At 36.0% G+C, this 14,234-nt stretch overlaps 1 protein-coding gene across 16 annotated transcripts in view; it reads left to right on the plus strand.

Annotated features, from left to right (window-relative positions):
- The window catches only part of SYNE2 (spectrin repeat containing nuclear envelope protein 2), a 220,818-nt gene that overhangs the window by 72,345 nt on the left and 134,239 nt on the right, over positions 1–14,234 (plus strand). For all 16 annotated transcript variants that reach the window (XM_034433561.3, XM_034433565.3, XM_034433563.3 and 13 more), the window contains 10 exons: positions 173–732; positions 1,099–1,275; positions 2,611–2,761; positions 6,141–6,299; positions 6,966–7,127; positions 8,548–8,649; positions 10,570–10,770; positions 12,067–12,238; positions 12,787–12,899; positions 13,885–14,087. In XM_034433561.3, coding sequence (XP_034289452.2) covers positions 173–732; positions 1,099–1,275; positions 2,611–2,761; positions 6,141–6,299; positions 6,966–7,127; positions 8,548–8,649; positions 10,570–10,770; positions 12,067–12,238; positions 12,787–12,899; positions 13,885–14,087 — 2,000 coding nt within the window. The remainder of the gene's footprint in view (positions 1–172; positions 733–1,098; positions 1,276–2,610; positions 2,762–6,140; positions 6,300–6,965; positions 7,128–8,547; positions 8,650–10,569; positions 10,771–12,066; positions 12,239–12,786; positions 12,900–13,884; positions 14,088–14,234) is intronic.

Consider the following 14,234-nt stretch of genomic DNA (forward strand, 5'->3'; position numbering starts at 1 on the left):
CTTACTTAGAGAAGTCAGATTTTTAACCTCTGCCTTTCTAAATAAAAGTATGCGGCCTAACATTTTGCTATAGAGCCATCTCTCATTCCTCAGACTTATTAAGTATAATAGCATTGTAGTTAATAATATGCATAAAACATAGTTTCCCTGATCCTATCATTCTTTCTTTTAGAAAATTCAGGCATCTATATCAAATTGTATTGAACAATGCAACAGCCAAGAACAAAAGAGCCCTGCAGGATGGACAATTGACCAAAGAGATCGGCAAGCCATTGGTTTAATGATCAGCAAGTATAAAATACGGTTAGAAGAAATGAGTCAAAAGATTCAAGCCATTGAAACAGTTTTACAAGATTTTGAAAGTTTTCTGGCTTCCCTGAGACATATTCAATGTTCTATGGATGCCTCTACATCGCTGAGCTGGTCTCCACAGTCAATGCAGGAGGTTTCTCACATGGAGAAAGAGGCCAAATCTCTAGATGAGAAATTGAAGCAACTTCATATCTATTTGGTAGAAGCTGAAAGCGGTGAAAAAAAGATGAGCTGTGAAGAGTTGGTAGCAGCTTTACTTGTAAAGGAATACCCCTCTATTGGTTCTGAAGCCACTCAGAATCAAAAGACTGAAGAATTTTCCTTGAGGAATAATGAGTTATTTAAAAATCTTCAAGATATATATGATTCAATCAATGTGATAGGCTTGAGGGACCCAACAATTCCAGCTATTTCGCAAAGGTGAGAAAATTTTTTTTCACTAATTCTTAGATCTTATGTTTGGGAATTATGGAAGTTGAAGCCCTTCTTGAAACTGGAATAATGATAAAATACAACATAATAAATCTGAAAGGTTTATTTTTCAGGAGGCAGCTGGACTTTCGTGTTTTTCTTTGAAGACATTTCGCTTCTCATCCAAGAAGCTTCTTTAGCTCTAACAAGAAAGTCCAGTTGCCTCCTGAAAAAGCACCTTTGGGACAACCATTACCTGGATGACTGAGAATATCCATAGACATAATAAATCAAAGTATTTTAAAATAAAGAATATCAAAATAGTCACAGTGAAATTATAAGGTATCAATCTATTTTTTTCTCTTGATAATATAGGTTGAAGTTGCTTGATGAACTGTGGAAGAAGTTGGATCGCTGTGCTCCAGAAATGAAAGCCTTGAATGAAATTAGTCAATTTTCCCAGTTGCCAAAAGCCCAGGAGAATGAAGTCAGTCAGCAGTGGAGATTTACCCAGGACCTATGGAAGAAGACTAAACTTGCCATTACTGAAAAGTAGGTCACAATTCTATATATGTGTCTCCAAGGAAGTACTGGAATTCAATAAAACTTACTTCTGAATAGATTTCATTAGGACTGTACTATATACTATATATATGCAGTTCTGCTATATTTCATGCAGCTGTAGACTGAGATTTTACCCATCTTCACACATTGCAATAAATTAGAGATAAATGATCACTCATGCTGGAACACATAACTTCCCTTTTATATCTCCTTTAATTGGAAGTTAAAGAACTCATGAAAATTTGTTTATGTTTATCAAAATTATTACAATTATTGTAACAATATTACAATTATTATTACAAACAATTCAGTTATCGGAAGCCAAGAACAAGCCATATTTTCTGGTTGTGGGAAAAATCAACTGTGTAGGAAACACTCTATGTTGGTAAGGAAGTAGGATGTCATGGAATTAAAAATTTTCACTATGGAAGAATGAAAACTCCTCCTCCTTACATTCTAACTGGAAGAGTTCAAGAAGGGATCTCCTACTTTGATATTCTGACATGGCCATTCTCATCCTCTCCTTGCTCACTTTGTATATTTGTTTTTATAATATTTATCTTAATTATGGACTCTTACATTTTTATATGTGTTGTTTTCATATTTGTGGTTTTACTTGATTATTGTATGTTGTCCAGAGTCACTTTTAGAGAGATGAGCAGCTATAAAAATTTGATTAATAAATACAATGTAAGTATTCTGCTGCCAGTGATGTATACAAATAGTCCTCATTTAGTGACTATCTGGTTTAGTAACCATTTGCAGTTATAACTGTGATGAAAAAAAAACCACTTTATAATCTATTCTCACCGTTAGGATTTTTACAGACCTGTAAGCTGAAGTAAGATCATAAGCACAGTTGTGTGTTCATTTAACAACCGCCTTGCATAATGACCAAGTTGCTAGTCCCAATTGTAGACATATATAGTCTCTTTTTCTCTTTACATGGTCAGTTATCTTCATAATAAACTGATGGCAATTATCATATGCATCTATCATAACTAGAACAGCAGCTTAGGAGTGGGCGATGCAAAAGTAGAAATCAGTTAAAACTCCTCTCCTTATGTAGTATGATTCTAATTTTAATTTTCCTCTAAGATGGTATATGAAAATATGAAAGAATATTCCTGCATGTAATCCCTAGTTTAGTCCTAAAGGGCACTAATTTTCTTCCTCCTTTTTGTGAAAGTTTAGTTACTTTGGAGTTGAATGGCCATACTGGATTCCTTGACATGTTCATAATCATTCAAAAATAAGGTTCTTTAGTTTTAGGCAGGTCTGTAAATGTCTTCAATTTTCTTTTGGCTTTGTTCCCTTCTATAGGCGTGAGTATTGTAAAAGCACAATGGAACTCTTGAAGCAATATCAAAGCTGCAAAACCTGTTTGACTAGCATTATTCTGAAGCAAGAAAATGCCCTATCACAGCAAGCCTCTTACATGGGAAAAGAAAACCTGCAGAAGATAATTGCTAAGGTGAAGTTTTAGAGAATTTTTGTACATAAGAAACTATTTCTCTGGTTCTGAGCAAATGAACAACACCATGTAGCATTCGGTGATGGGCATGGGGGCACAATGCATTGACAATGCATTGACAACTGGAAGGCTTTCATTTAAAACAAAGACCTAGCAATTAGTCATAAGTATTTTTCCTCCTTCACTGTTGATCACTGCTTTAATGTTTTAAGTATATCATCAGTTATATACTGCTTAGGTACAGTATATCATCAGTTGACACAAAGATCTAATCCAGGGGCAACAAACGCAAGTCCTGTGGGCCAGATCTGGCCCATGGGGTGCTTAGATCTGGCCTGCAGGGCTGCTCTGGAAACAGCGAAGGACCGACCCCCAGTGCCTCTGCCAGCGAAAACGGAGCTTGTGAAGACAGCGCACAGCCCTCCCAACCTCTGTTTTCACTGACAGAGGGTTGCATTCGACTGTTCCAACCAAAAACAGAGCTTGCAGGAGTCACTTACGCCCCGCCCCAAGCTCCGTTTTGCTGACAGACGGTCGCAGGAGGCCACCCCAGCTGAAAACGGAGCTCGCAATGGTGCCTTTCTTTCACAGGCACCCCAAACACAAGTGATGTCAAGCTGGCCATAATCCACCCCGGTCCCCCGAGATCAAACACAGCCCTGAGGCAACCCTTAATGAAATCGAGTTTGACACCCCTGGTCTAATCCCTAGTCATGAAACCCTATAAAACCCTCAGTTCAGAATATTATCCTCAGATTGAACAGCCAGTGTCTGGCTCAAGAACACTGTGTTTTATGGGCAGAAACTGTGTCTTACTTTTTGGTCTGTTGCTGCCTATGCAGTGCAGCTAGTAACTTATAGATTCATAGTGAACAAAGATAAAATCCTAATAATCCTATACTATAGCATGTTCTAATGAAATGGGAATTATGAATGTGTGTAGATTACAGTCCAGAGATGAATTGCTTGGTGCCCTTTGGCTAATACCTATTAAGCACCGATTGCATTCCTCCCAGCCTGCCGCAGAGACAATCTGAAAACAAATCTTCTCTGCTATGGAACACAATCTTCTTAGCAGTGATTCATTGGAGAAGCCCCACCTCTGCACAGTGTTGCCATCAACACTCCATGGGGAAATAGGAGACAAAGCTCCCAAGCCAACAATCTTCGTGCTTCTTCCAGGTCTCATCCTGCAAGTGTTGAGATTTTTCAGCTGTTATCATATCTATAGGCAAAGCTTCCTGTTGATTAAGATATAGATAAGTTTCATGCAAAGCCCTTACTTTAGGATAGAGGAAGAATTACTCAAAAGTACCCAACTTTCCATAAAACATGAAATATATCTCTGAAACAAGATGTTAATACAGGTAGTCCCTGACTTACAACCTCAATTGAGCACAAAATTTCTGCTGCTAAGTGAGACTTTGTTAAGTGGATTTTGCCTCATTTTATGATTTTTCTTGCCACAGTTGTTAAGTGAGTCACCACAGTTATTAAATTAGTAACACGGTTGTTAAGTGAATCTGGCTTCCCCATTGACTTTGCATATCAGAAGGTTGCAAAAGATCACATGACCTATGGGGATGCTGCAGTGGTCATAAGTGTGAAAAATGGCCATAGGTCACTTTTTTTCAGTGCCGTTGTAACTTCAATCGGTCACTAAATGAACTGTTGTAAGTTGAGGACTATCTGTTTAGGATATTTGAGTATGTCAATAATATTTCCATGCTTGAATGGGAAACAAAGTTTATCAATAGACAACAATGTCAACATTAACAAAATATATAAAGAAAAGAGGTAGATGATTCAGAATTTGATAATACATGCTTGTTACCTTACTTGCCTTGAAGATTTAACTACCTCAAAGAGGACTTGAAATGGGTCATTCCATTTCAGAAAAATCTTGACATCTCTTTCTGCATCTTTGGTACTTAAATAAAGGCCTAAAGATTTCTCATTCCTGGTCTTTTAGAATTCTCCCCAGTTTATGCATAATATAATTAATAATAAGAGTCAAAATCCAAATACTGATGTATCTTTCCTTTCTGCCAAGATTGTTTTATTTGGATTCAACAATACCATGAGCATTTTCTCACACATCAGTTGCTATATTTCCAGTTTATTAATTCACAGGTGCAAAGAAAGGGTCCTTAGCTGTGGGTTTGTTTTTTTTAAAAGGGCTTTGGCCTTTAAAACACAGGTCTGCCATGTCATTCCTGATCTAGCTCAATTCTGCATTGGCATTTCTGAGGAAAGAAATTGATCAGAATTCTTTTTTTTCTCCAAAGTGTGTAGAGCTTCATGCTCATTTTTTTCCTGTTAGAAGAATAAGAGGACAAGTTGTCTATCATCTGTTGCTTCAAAACCTTTGTCCTACTTTCTCATTGTCTAGCTGGAATGTACTAAAAACAGAGTATTGTCTGACAGGGAACAAATCTGTCATTAACAAAAGCTTTATAATTGCCAAGTGGTAAAGGTCAGTGCTCCAGTGCCTGTGTTTGTGCGTTTTGGGGGCATAAAAAGAGCCACTTCAGAAGTCCCAAGTGGAAAATAAAAATGTTATTTTGCAAGTTTCAGAGACACAAATTTGGTGACACAATTCTATAAATTAAAATGGGTGATTTATTTTTGGAAAGAACTGTCGTTATCAAAGGAAGTATTGTATTACCTGAAAAACAATGTTTATTATTTTAATGTCACGAAGGCCCCCAACCTTTTGGGCACCAGGTATCGGTTCCGCGGTGAGAAGTTTTCCATGGACTGGAGTGGCCGTGGTTTCGTGTGCTGCCTGCATCCCATGGATGGGGCTTCGCTTGTTTGCACAGCCCAGTTACTGGTGTACCAGTCATGGACCGGGGGGGGGGGTTGGGGACCCCTATTATATAGAACAAAATATTTGAGGTTTGATTTGCCGTTAACAATACAGATCCTGCTTTCAACATAGTTTTGACAGTATAATTCAATATTATATGAACAGTATATGGCAAATGTGTGAGAGGAGAATTGCGAGTCCATATATTTGAAAAGAAGATGAATAAGCCAATAAATAAATCTGAGATATAGGTATTATGCAAGTTAATGAGAGAAAGCATTTGCATAAAAAGGAAGCAGAATATTGCCCAAGGTTTAAAATATTTGAATAAACTTAATTTTTGATAAAAAGTAACTGAATTTTTTAAAATGTGGAAAATTTATAATAAAGCACAGCTCCATTACTTTTTTCCTCATTCTTGTTTTATGCTGAAACGAATATAAATATTGATAATCAAAGGCAGCACATTGCCTCTCCTTTTCCATTTTGACAAGTTTCTTACTCTGTAGAATTTCCCACAAATGCAAACAGACTTGTTCATAAATGGGTATTCTCATCTTTTCATAGGTCAACATGGCAAAGGAAGAATTTAACAGTTACTCTGAAGATGTTGATAGATTAAACCAAATGTGCAAAAATCTTCAGTCTCAAGTGAACAAAATGAAGAGTTTTGAGGAGCCCCCATTTGAGAATGAGGCTAATGCTATTGTGGACCGATGGCTGGATGTATGTTATATAAGCTAACTATGTTCCAGGTTATCATTCATTGTAATAATTAATTTTGACTTCCAAATATTATTCAAAGTAAATTAAATTAAATTTAGCATGATGAGGAACCTAAAAGGAGGGAAATTTGAGTTATAATCGGAGCATGCTTAAAACAAAGTGGGACGCAAAGAAATGCAAATTCTTGTTGGATATAATTCTCAAAGATGTAACAAACAAGCAATATTGTCTTGTGCTGTTTATATTGCTTAGCACAACCAGGAGTTTTTCCATGAGTGTAGATCTTAAGAATGTCTTACTCCAATGCTTTAAAAAGCTAGAGAAGGATATTGACTGCCTAATGAATATGCCCAGGCAGTTCCTAACTAGAACCAGTTAGGACACATTATTGGGAGAAGATTCCATCTAATAAACCAAGCCACCTTGCCAAACCTGTCTCTAGAGTCTGGAGAGCTATTGTGATCTTTGATATGATAATCTTTAAAGCCATATTTGGCAAGAAACTGGCTGTATCCCATGGGAACATTGGATTATTTTCCTCCCCTTATTTGTTTCTGTGTCTGGCTTCATTTTACCTTGCCTCTCACTTCATGTTCTTGCTTGATTAGAAAGCTTTATGTTCTGTTTCTTTCTCTTTTTTTTGGAAAACATAATTCCTTCTTCCAGATCAATGAACGGACTGAAAGCTATTGTGAAAACCTGGAAAGAGCTCTGGCTTTATGGGACAAACTTCTTAACATATCCAGTTTGATTGACGAATGGTCAGATACAGTGCAGAAGAACTTAGATGATGGGAATGTGACTGAAAAGGAATTGGAAGAACTGGAGGTATTGTTGATGGGGATTATTTGTCATTCCATAAGTGCAGGCAACTTTTTCTAAACTAGATGAAGAATGGGGCAATGCCATCAAGCTGTGATTCAAGATATAAAGTTCTGGTTTTTTTGTTCCTCCTTGTTCTCTCTTCCATAGTGCCACCCTTTCTGCTATTTTTTTCATTTCCTTATTGATCACCATGAACACTGCCTTCAGGATGGTTCCTTTATATGTACATCCCACTTGATATACTGGCTTTCTTCTCCTCTGCTTGAATGCAATGATAAGATTCATTCATAAAATACCTTGCATTTCTTTATGAGATGCAGAGATGAAAAAGATATATTTGAAAAGCTATTTTTATCATGAAAAGGGAATTTTAATTCAAAATGATAGTAGGTGTTATAATAAAATTTAATATGAGATCTTCAAAACCCTTACTGTTCTTCTATTAAGATGCAGCCTGTTCTAAAAAAGAATAGGAATCCAGTGCAAATATTTTGTCTGTCATGAGAAATTTCTCTTATTTTCAGTCAAATCACTCCCTCATATTGCTCAGTATTACCTACATTAGTGATGATACCTCTGAGGTGGTAGCTCTGTGATGGTTCAAATAGCAGTCTTTCTCCATCGTACCTGAAGATGGCAGAAATTGATCTTGGGGCCTTCAGTATGCAAAGTGTGTAATTTACCACTGTAAATAGCTTGAGACCAATAGAGTATTATATTACTATATTATACTGCTACATTATGTAACTGGATAAATATTATGGATATTATTTTGCCTTCCTTGTGAAAACTTCAAAGCCTTTAACTACATGTAGCAAGGCTACAATCAGGGATTTGGAGAACTGTAGCCATCTAAAAGACTATATTTTGCCTATTTATTTATTTATTACATTTATAGGCTGTCGGCTGCACCCTGACTCTAGGTGATGTACAGCATGAAACAATTAAAAATAGAACAGTACAGAGATCATGCAAAACATTCTGTAAATGCCATCACCACAAATATCTCAAAGTGCTTATCAACCATTCTAGTCCAAGCCAGGTTTTAAGGACTTATTTGAATAGGATTAGTGGGGGGGCACACAAGTATGACCAAACTATGAGGGACTATCCTCAGGGCCTTGGTATACAAATAACAATATTTGTCAAGTTCTCTTCAGTCATTTCTTTATCTGTAATTCTTCAAAGATGCCAGGTGGGTATGTTGAAAAGGTTGTCCAACTCAACACCAGGTGGTATAAAAAATAAAAACAAAAGTACTTAAAAACAAAAGCAAATTAATAATGGAAGAGGAACATATACTTTAATAGAAACACTGAACACCAGGTGGGTATATCCTGGTCTGTCCTATTCAATACTAATTGGTAAAACAAAATTTATAATTGGATAGTTTGTACATAATTTGTTTTCTGTATCTTCTCAGGCCGATGTCCTGTTCCAAGAAAAGAAGTTAGAGGAATTTGATACACAGGTGGATGAAATTCAGGATCTTCTTAACGGCAGTGAACCCCCACTTGAACTACAGGTGAAAGAGGAGGAATAACAAGAATTATGATTGTGGTTAATATAACAGGCGTGCCTATCTTTGTTGTCCAAAAAAGATTTTCTATCTCTTCGTATTGCCTTGCAATAATGAAAATAAAGCACAATTGTAAAGGTCTCTTTTGCCATCAGGTCTGCCCCACTGCCTCAGTTGGACAGTGCAGGGTAATTACTATTTCAGATGGTATTCAGCATCTGTCTTAGTTTCCTCTCCTCGACCAAGGATATAAGGAAGCATGATGAAGGAAGGAAAATATCTTCCATTCTGTTACTTCTCTTCAAGCTGACTATCTGATACTGCCTCAAAGTGCTGTGATATGTTGGAAGTAACAGAATCTTTGGTTCCAGTCTCTGAGCTATGTTACCAGATTAAAACCACTAAGATACAAACTGGCACCATCTGATTGTTCGTTATATCTAGTGGTCTTCCTGAGTCCTATGAAGAAGGTTCATTTTTTTTCTTTCACCCATTAAGAAGGTCTAGTTCTCTCTATATGACTATAGGAAGAAATCCTCAAGAATACCTCTTCCTTGCTGTTTAACTTCAAGTGAGGAAGGTTGAGTGGGTCAGGAATTAGCTGGGCTCATATCTAGGCTGAAAATGGTCCCATCTAGTGGTTTCTGGAGTTTTAACAGTGAGATGCAGGAGCTCTAATTCAGTTATTTTTCCCCTCCTAGTCATCTCAGTTGAGATTAAAAGGATTGGGACATAGGTTAATTCTGTGTACACTCTGAGAAACAGAAATCTCTGGAAATTTGCCCTGCCAGAAGTGCCTGGCAATTACAATTAGGGAAACCATAAGTGTGCTTGTGCCTCAGTATGTGCATCTCTCTGTGTGTGTGTGGAGTGCCTTCCTCATAAGCATTTGAGTACCTGTGTAGAAAGGGAAATTTCTCATAATCCTCTCTGTTGCATGTCAGAAAAGAGTATAACACTAATAAAGATACTTAGCACCTAAATTAGATTTTGGGGAGGGAAGACTGCAACAAAACATTTGCACAACTTTTACAACTTCCTTTGCAGGCCATGAAAGAAGGGAAATATTTTCAGTGATACTCTCAAGAAAATGTTAGAAATATTCTACTGAAGTTATGGGGAAATTATTTTAACAAGTAGTGGTAGTGCATAGTAGAAATGATTTTTCTGAAGGAAGAAATATTCTGCCCTGAAGCACATATATTGTTGCTTCTGGCAGTGACTGTTGCCCCTAATTAGTTGTGATGGTGTTGGTCAACATCTCATATGAATGGTAAGTTATGATAGAACATGGTCCCAAACATATTGTTATGAAAACAAACTTGGCAATTTTAATTACAACACAGAGAATTTCCCTGAAGATAGGTTCCAAGATCAGTCCAAAAGCTTGGATGACAAAACCTCTGGTCCCAGTGACCGACCCAGATTAGATCCTGCAATATTATCCTGGGACACATATATTTGCCTTCATTTGTTAATTAGAACTGAATTTCTTGATTTAATCCTCTGAAACAAAACTCACTAGATGGTAAGATTTTATGTTGGAGTGAAGGAAATTTACACTGTAATGTTATCATGTAGACATTGTTACTGGCTATAAGAGAAAAACAGAAAAGAATTTGAACATGGAATGCCTTTTTCAGTAACAACTAGTTTCAACCTTTTAAATAAATCTTGGGTATACCTAAAATATGAAATATATTTATCAATTCTTGCAAAAAAGAAGGAAATTGTCATTTAAAGGCAGATAAGTATAGCAATATTTCTCTCAAATTTGTAACAGTAATAGAGTTGGAAGGAACCTTGGAGGTCATCTAGTTCAACCCCCTGCTCACACAGGAGACCTGTACTAGGGATACTAAATACTAATTGTACTAAATAGTCAATGAAAACTCCTAAATTGGCATCTGTTTTTCTCCTTTTCAGGTTATTAAATCTTCTCTTTTGAACAAAATGGAGGTAATAAGAAAGCATTTACCAAATAAGTCAGAACCCACTGAAGTCAATGGCAGTACAACAGAGCTGAAAGGAGACCTTGATCTTGCCAAGACTCAAATTGGAATGACAGAATCACTTCTGGAAGCTTTATCTCCTTCTGATCCCTTGGAGATTTTTACAAAATTGGAGGTACTTCAGACATATACAATACCATAAAGAAGCATCTTTAGTTTGTTTGGCAATGCAGATGATATTCCATCTGAAGATAATATTTTGAACTGCTCTTACAATGACATGACAGAATTTCAATGGTTGATGCAGATATCACAGGATTTTGAACGGGATCAAAAAATTAGGAGCTCCATCACTCTCTTCCATGTGAATTTCCTGTATTCCATTCTCCTGATGCCTTTCACAGTAGTTAAACATTATGTCAATGTCAGTCTCAACCATAATTAATATGAACCAGGATTCAGAGACTGAGTTTTTACAAAACATTAAACCACAATGGATGGGCATATAAGTAAAAAAAACCAGTGTACATAGGCTTAACACAATCCAGTTATATTTGGACAATATTCACACATAAATACTAAGCCATAATGTGATTTTTGAATTGTGTTATGTCATAGTCGGGTTATTTTAACTTACTCAACAAGCTTTGGTTTGAAATCTTACTTAGCAGTACATATGAACATAACATAACCTGAGGTTTGTAACTAGCTTCAAAAATTTATTAAAAATAAAATCAAATCACGTTTTCTTCTGTCAGCATTGCCAGATTATTACATTTGGACATTGGTAATTGTATATTTATATGATTGCTATTATTTATGACTGTGCAGAGTTTTAAATTCAGTAGGGGAAGGCGTGATGCATAGCCTGTGGGAATAAGCACATGATATCTTTTGTCATATCTTTAAATCAAATATGTCAGATCTGCCCCAACTTAGAACATTTAGAAAAGAAAGACTCTTGACTCCATTTGATTGAAATGATTGAAATTGAGATTGAAACTAAAGTTAAGTGCTTGCAGTGAAAGTAAAGCTTGATCTGAATATTCCCACGCAAAGGTTACACTTTCCCCCCTTTTCTTTCGTCTCCCCCCTTGACCAGTCCATCAGTGTCCAATAGGATGCCTTTTGGATGTTTTGGGAACAGCTTGGATGTTTGACACCTCTCACTACAGTTTCACATTCGGTTCCCAGGCCAGGTGTCCTTGGAAGCTGATTCATTCTGGTTCCCTTGCAATTTATGGCTAACTGGTTCATTCCCCCTTCCTTGTAATTTATGGCAGAATGCCATTTTCCTGGGCTCTGTATGTTCCCAGGAAAAAATGCAACTTCTTTAAAAAGGTGCTAATCAATGTCATTTGAGCATCCTTAATGTTCGTGATTTCCTTGACTTTCTAGGACCTAGCTTACCAAAATTATTTCTAGATAGGTTTTCTGTCGATATGTAAATGATATTCCCTTTCTTATTTAGGAAATACATCAGAAGATTCTTCATCAAAAACAACATGTGAAATTGCTTCAGAAAGGAACAGGCTATCTGAACCCTGATGTTATTGAATTAAAGAAGCTGCTGACAAGTATCACTGACTTATTTAATTCAAAAAAACAAATATTTCAGGATCACTTTACAAATCTCCTGAACTGTGAGTGAAAAGTTATTATTATTTTTATTTTTCTTAAGTTGACAATTTCAAGTGGTCTCTGTTTTCTTTAAAAGCAAATTTTAACAGGGGAAAATAGTCTGAATTGACAGTTGCTTTATCTAAAAGTGTTTTGGAGCCGCAGAAAGGAACAGAATACGATACTTAAACTGTTTAGAAACTTTCATGAAATAATTACTTCAGATTTTTGTATACTTAAAATATAATTACCATAGTAAGTATATAGTAATATAGATTTATAACTTAATTTTAAAGATATAATTGTGTGGATGGGAAACTGCCCCCTTTTTCAATTTGCTTTAAATAGCTATACCTATGATTCTTTTTCAATGTAAAAGAATTCTTATCCAAGGAGTTTGTATTGTTTTTCTGATTGATACTTAAATTTGTAAAGGCTTTATATCCAAGGCCCAAAAGGAGCCCAGCAACGACAGAGCTAATTGCTTTGATTCAAATAATGAAGCCCCATGTCTCTTCATCCAACTAATCTTTTTTTTTTTCTTCAAATTTTAAACTGCATCTTCCTACAGACCAGTGCAAACATTTTGATGATTGGTTCAGCAACCTCCAGATCTCTCTGGAAGAGTGTTTTGATTCCTCTGAAACAAAAGAGATGGTGGAAAAGAAAATTCATCAACTAACGGTAAGGCATAAGACTGCAAATTGTGTTGACTGATTTCCTTCAGGATTCTTCAGTTTTTAAATAAATTAGCCCTGTTTTTCTCACATTAAAACTGAGGGTGTGTTTTAGTTTCACATATTGTGTATTGTGTGCTCTTTTAGAATACGAAAGAGCAGAATAGTTAAATAGATTAAAGTTGTAGTGCTACATAAACTTAGTGTGGAGAAAATGTGTCTCGGAGAGCAGTGTAAAGGCTTGGCTACCAGATCTGGGCTGCAAAATCTGAATAACCATGAACGGCAACCAAAATATCTAGAAAAATTGAATTATTTGTTACTATCTTGAGTTATCCAGATTTTTGCAGCCCTTATCTAGTGATCCTGGTAAGGCTATGGTTCTAGAAACATTTTATTGAAACTTACTTCTATAATAGACCACTGATTCTTCAATAGACCGATACATAACCTAGTTTAATTTTTGATGCAGTCTGTAGAGGGAAAATACCTTCTTAGAATGTACAAGTTTCATCTGAAAGAAAGAAGGGGGGGGGGTTAAATCAATACATGCTATACATTTTTCTAATTTTATTTTTCCTTTTGCTATATTTTTAATCTGTCATTCCTCCAAAGTTGTCAGACAAATAACACATGGTCTTTTTATCTTTAAAAATTTATCTTTATTGAAAGGCAACAATGACTGTGAGGTAATTATTGAGTCGGCTATTATGGATAATTGGGATATTAAAACTGAGTCTCCCTGGCCCAAATCATATATTCTATTGAAAAATCATGCATCAATGTTGAATGAAAAATCAGTTCTGTAGCTGCTGATCAATTGCCTATTCAAAAATTGTCACTTATTGCAACAATCAGAGAGTGAGTTTTGGATGAATGGATGGATGGATGGATGGACGGACAGACAGAGCAACTATAAAACATATCAAACAATGTCACCAGTGAAAAGATTGCTGATCTTGGATAAATCTCTCATTATGGGTTTTTTTCAGAGTTTCCTAAATTTTGAAGACAAAGGCAATGATATTGATGAGGTGAAGACTGTTCTGAACCAGGTGAAAAACTATTTGCCCAAATCAGATGTCCATCGGTTGAGTAACTGGGTGAGGGACCAAGAAGTGGAATTGCAAAGAGTAATTTCCAAATGTCAGTCACGAAAAATTGAGCTTCACTACTTTTTTCAGCAGTTTGCTAGGTAAGAAGCCAAAATGAACTAAGCTTCTATATTCTGATCCAGAGTGATTAGATGGATTTTAAATTTAGTCCCCCAAAATAAATGTTGAGATTGATGTATTTCTCCTCCTACAGTACTAAATAAGTAAATAAGTATTAATAGGTAAGC

The sequence above is a fragment of the Pantherophis guttatus genome, chromosome 1 (genome assembly GCF_059756535.1).
Source record: "Pantherophis guttatus breed Tessera chromosome 1, ASM5975653v1, whole genome shotgun sequence".
NCBI lineage: Eukaryota > Metazoa > Chordata > Lepidosauria > Squamata > Colubridae > Pantherophis > Pantherophis guttatus.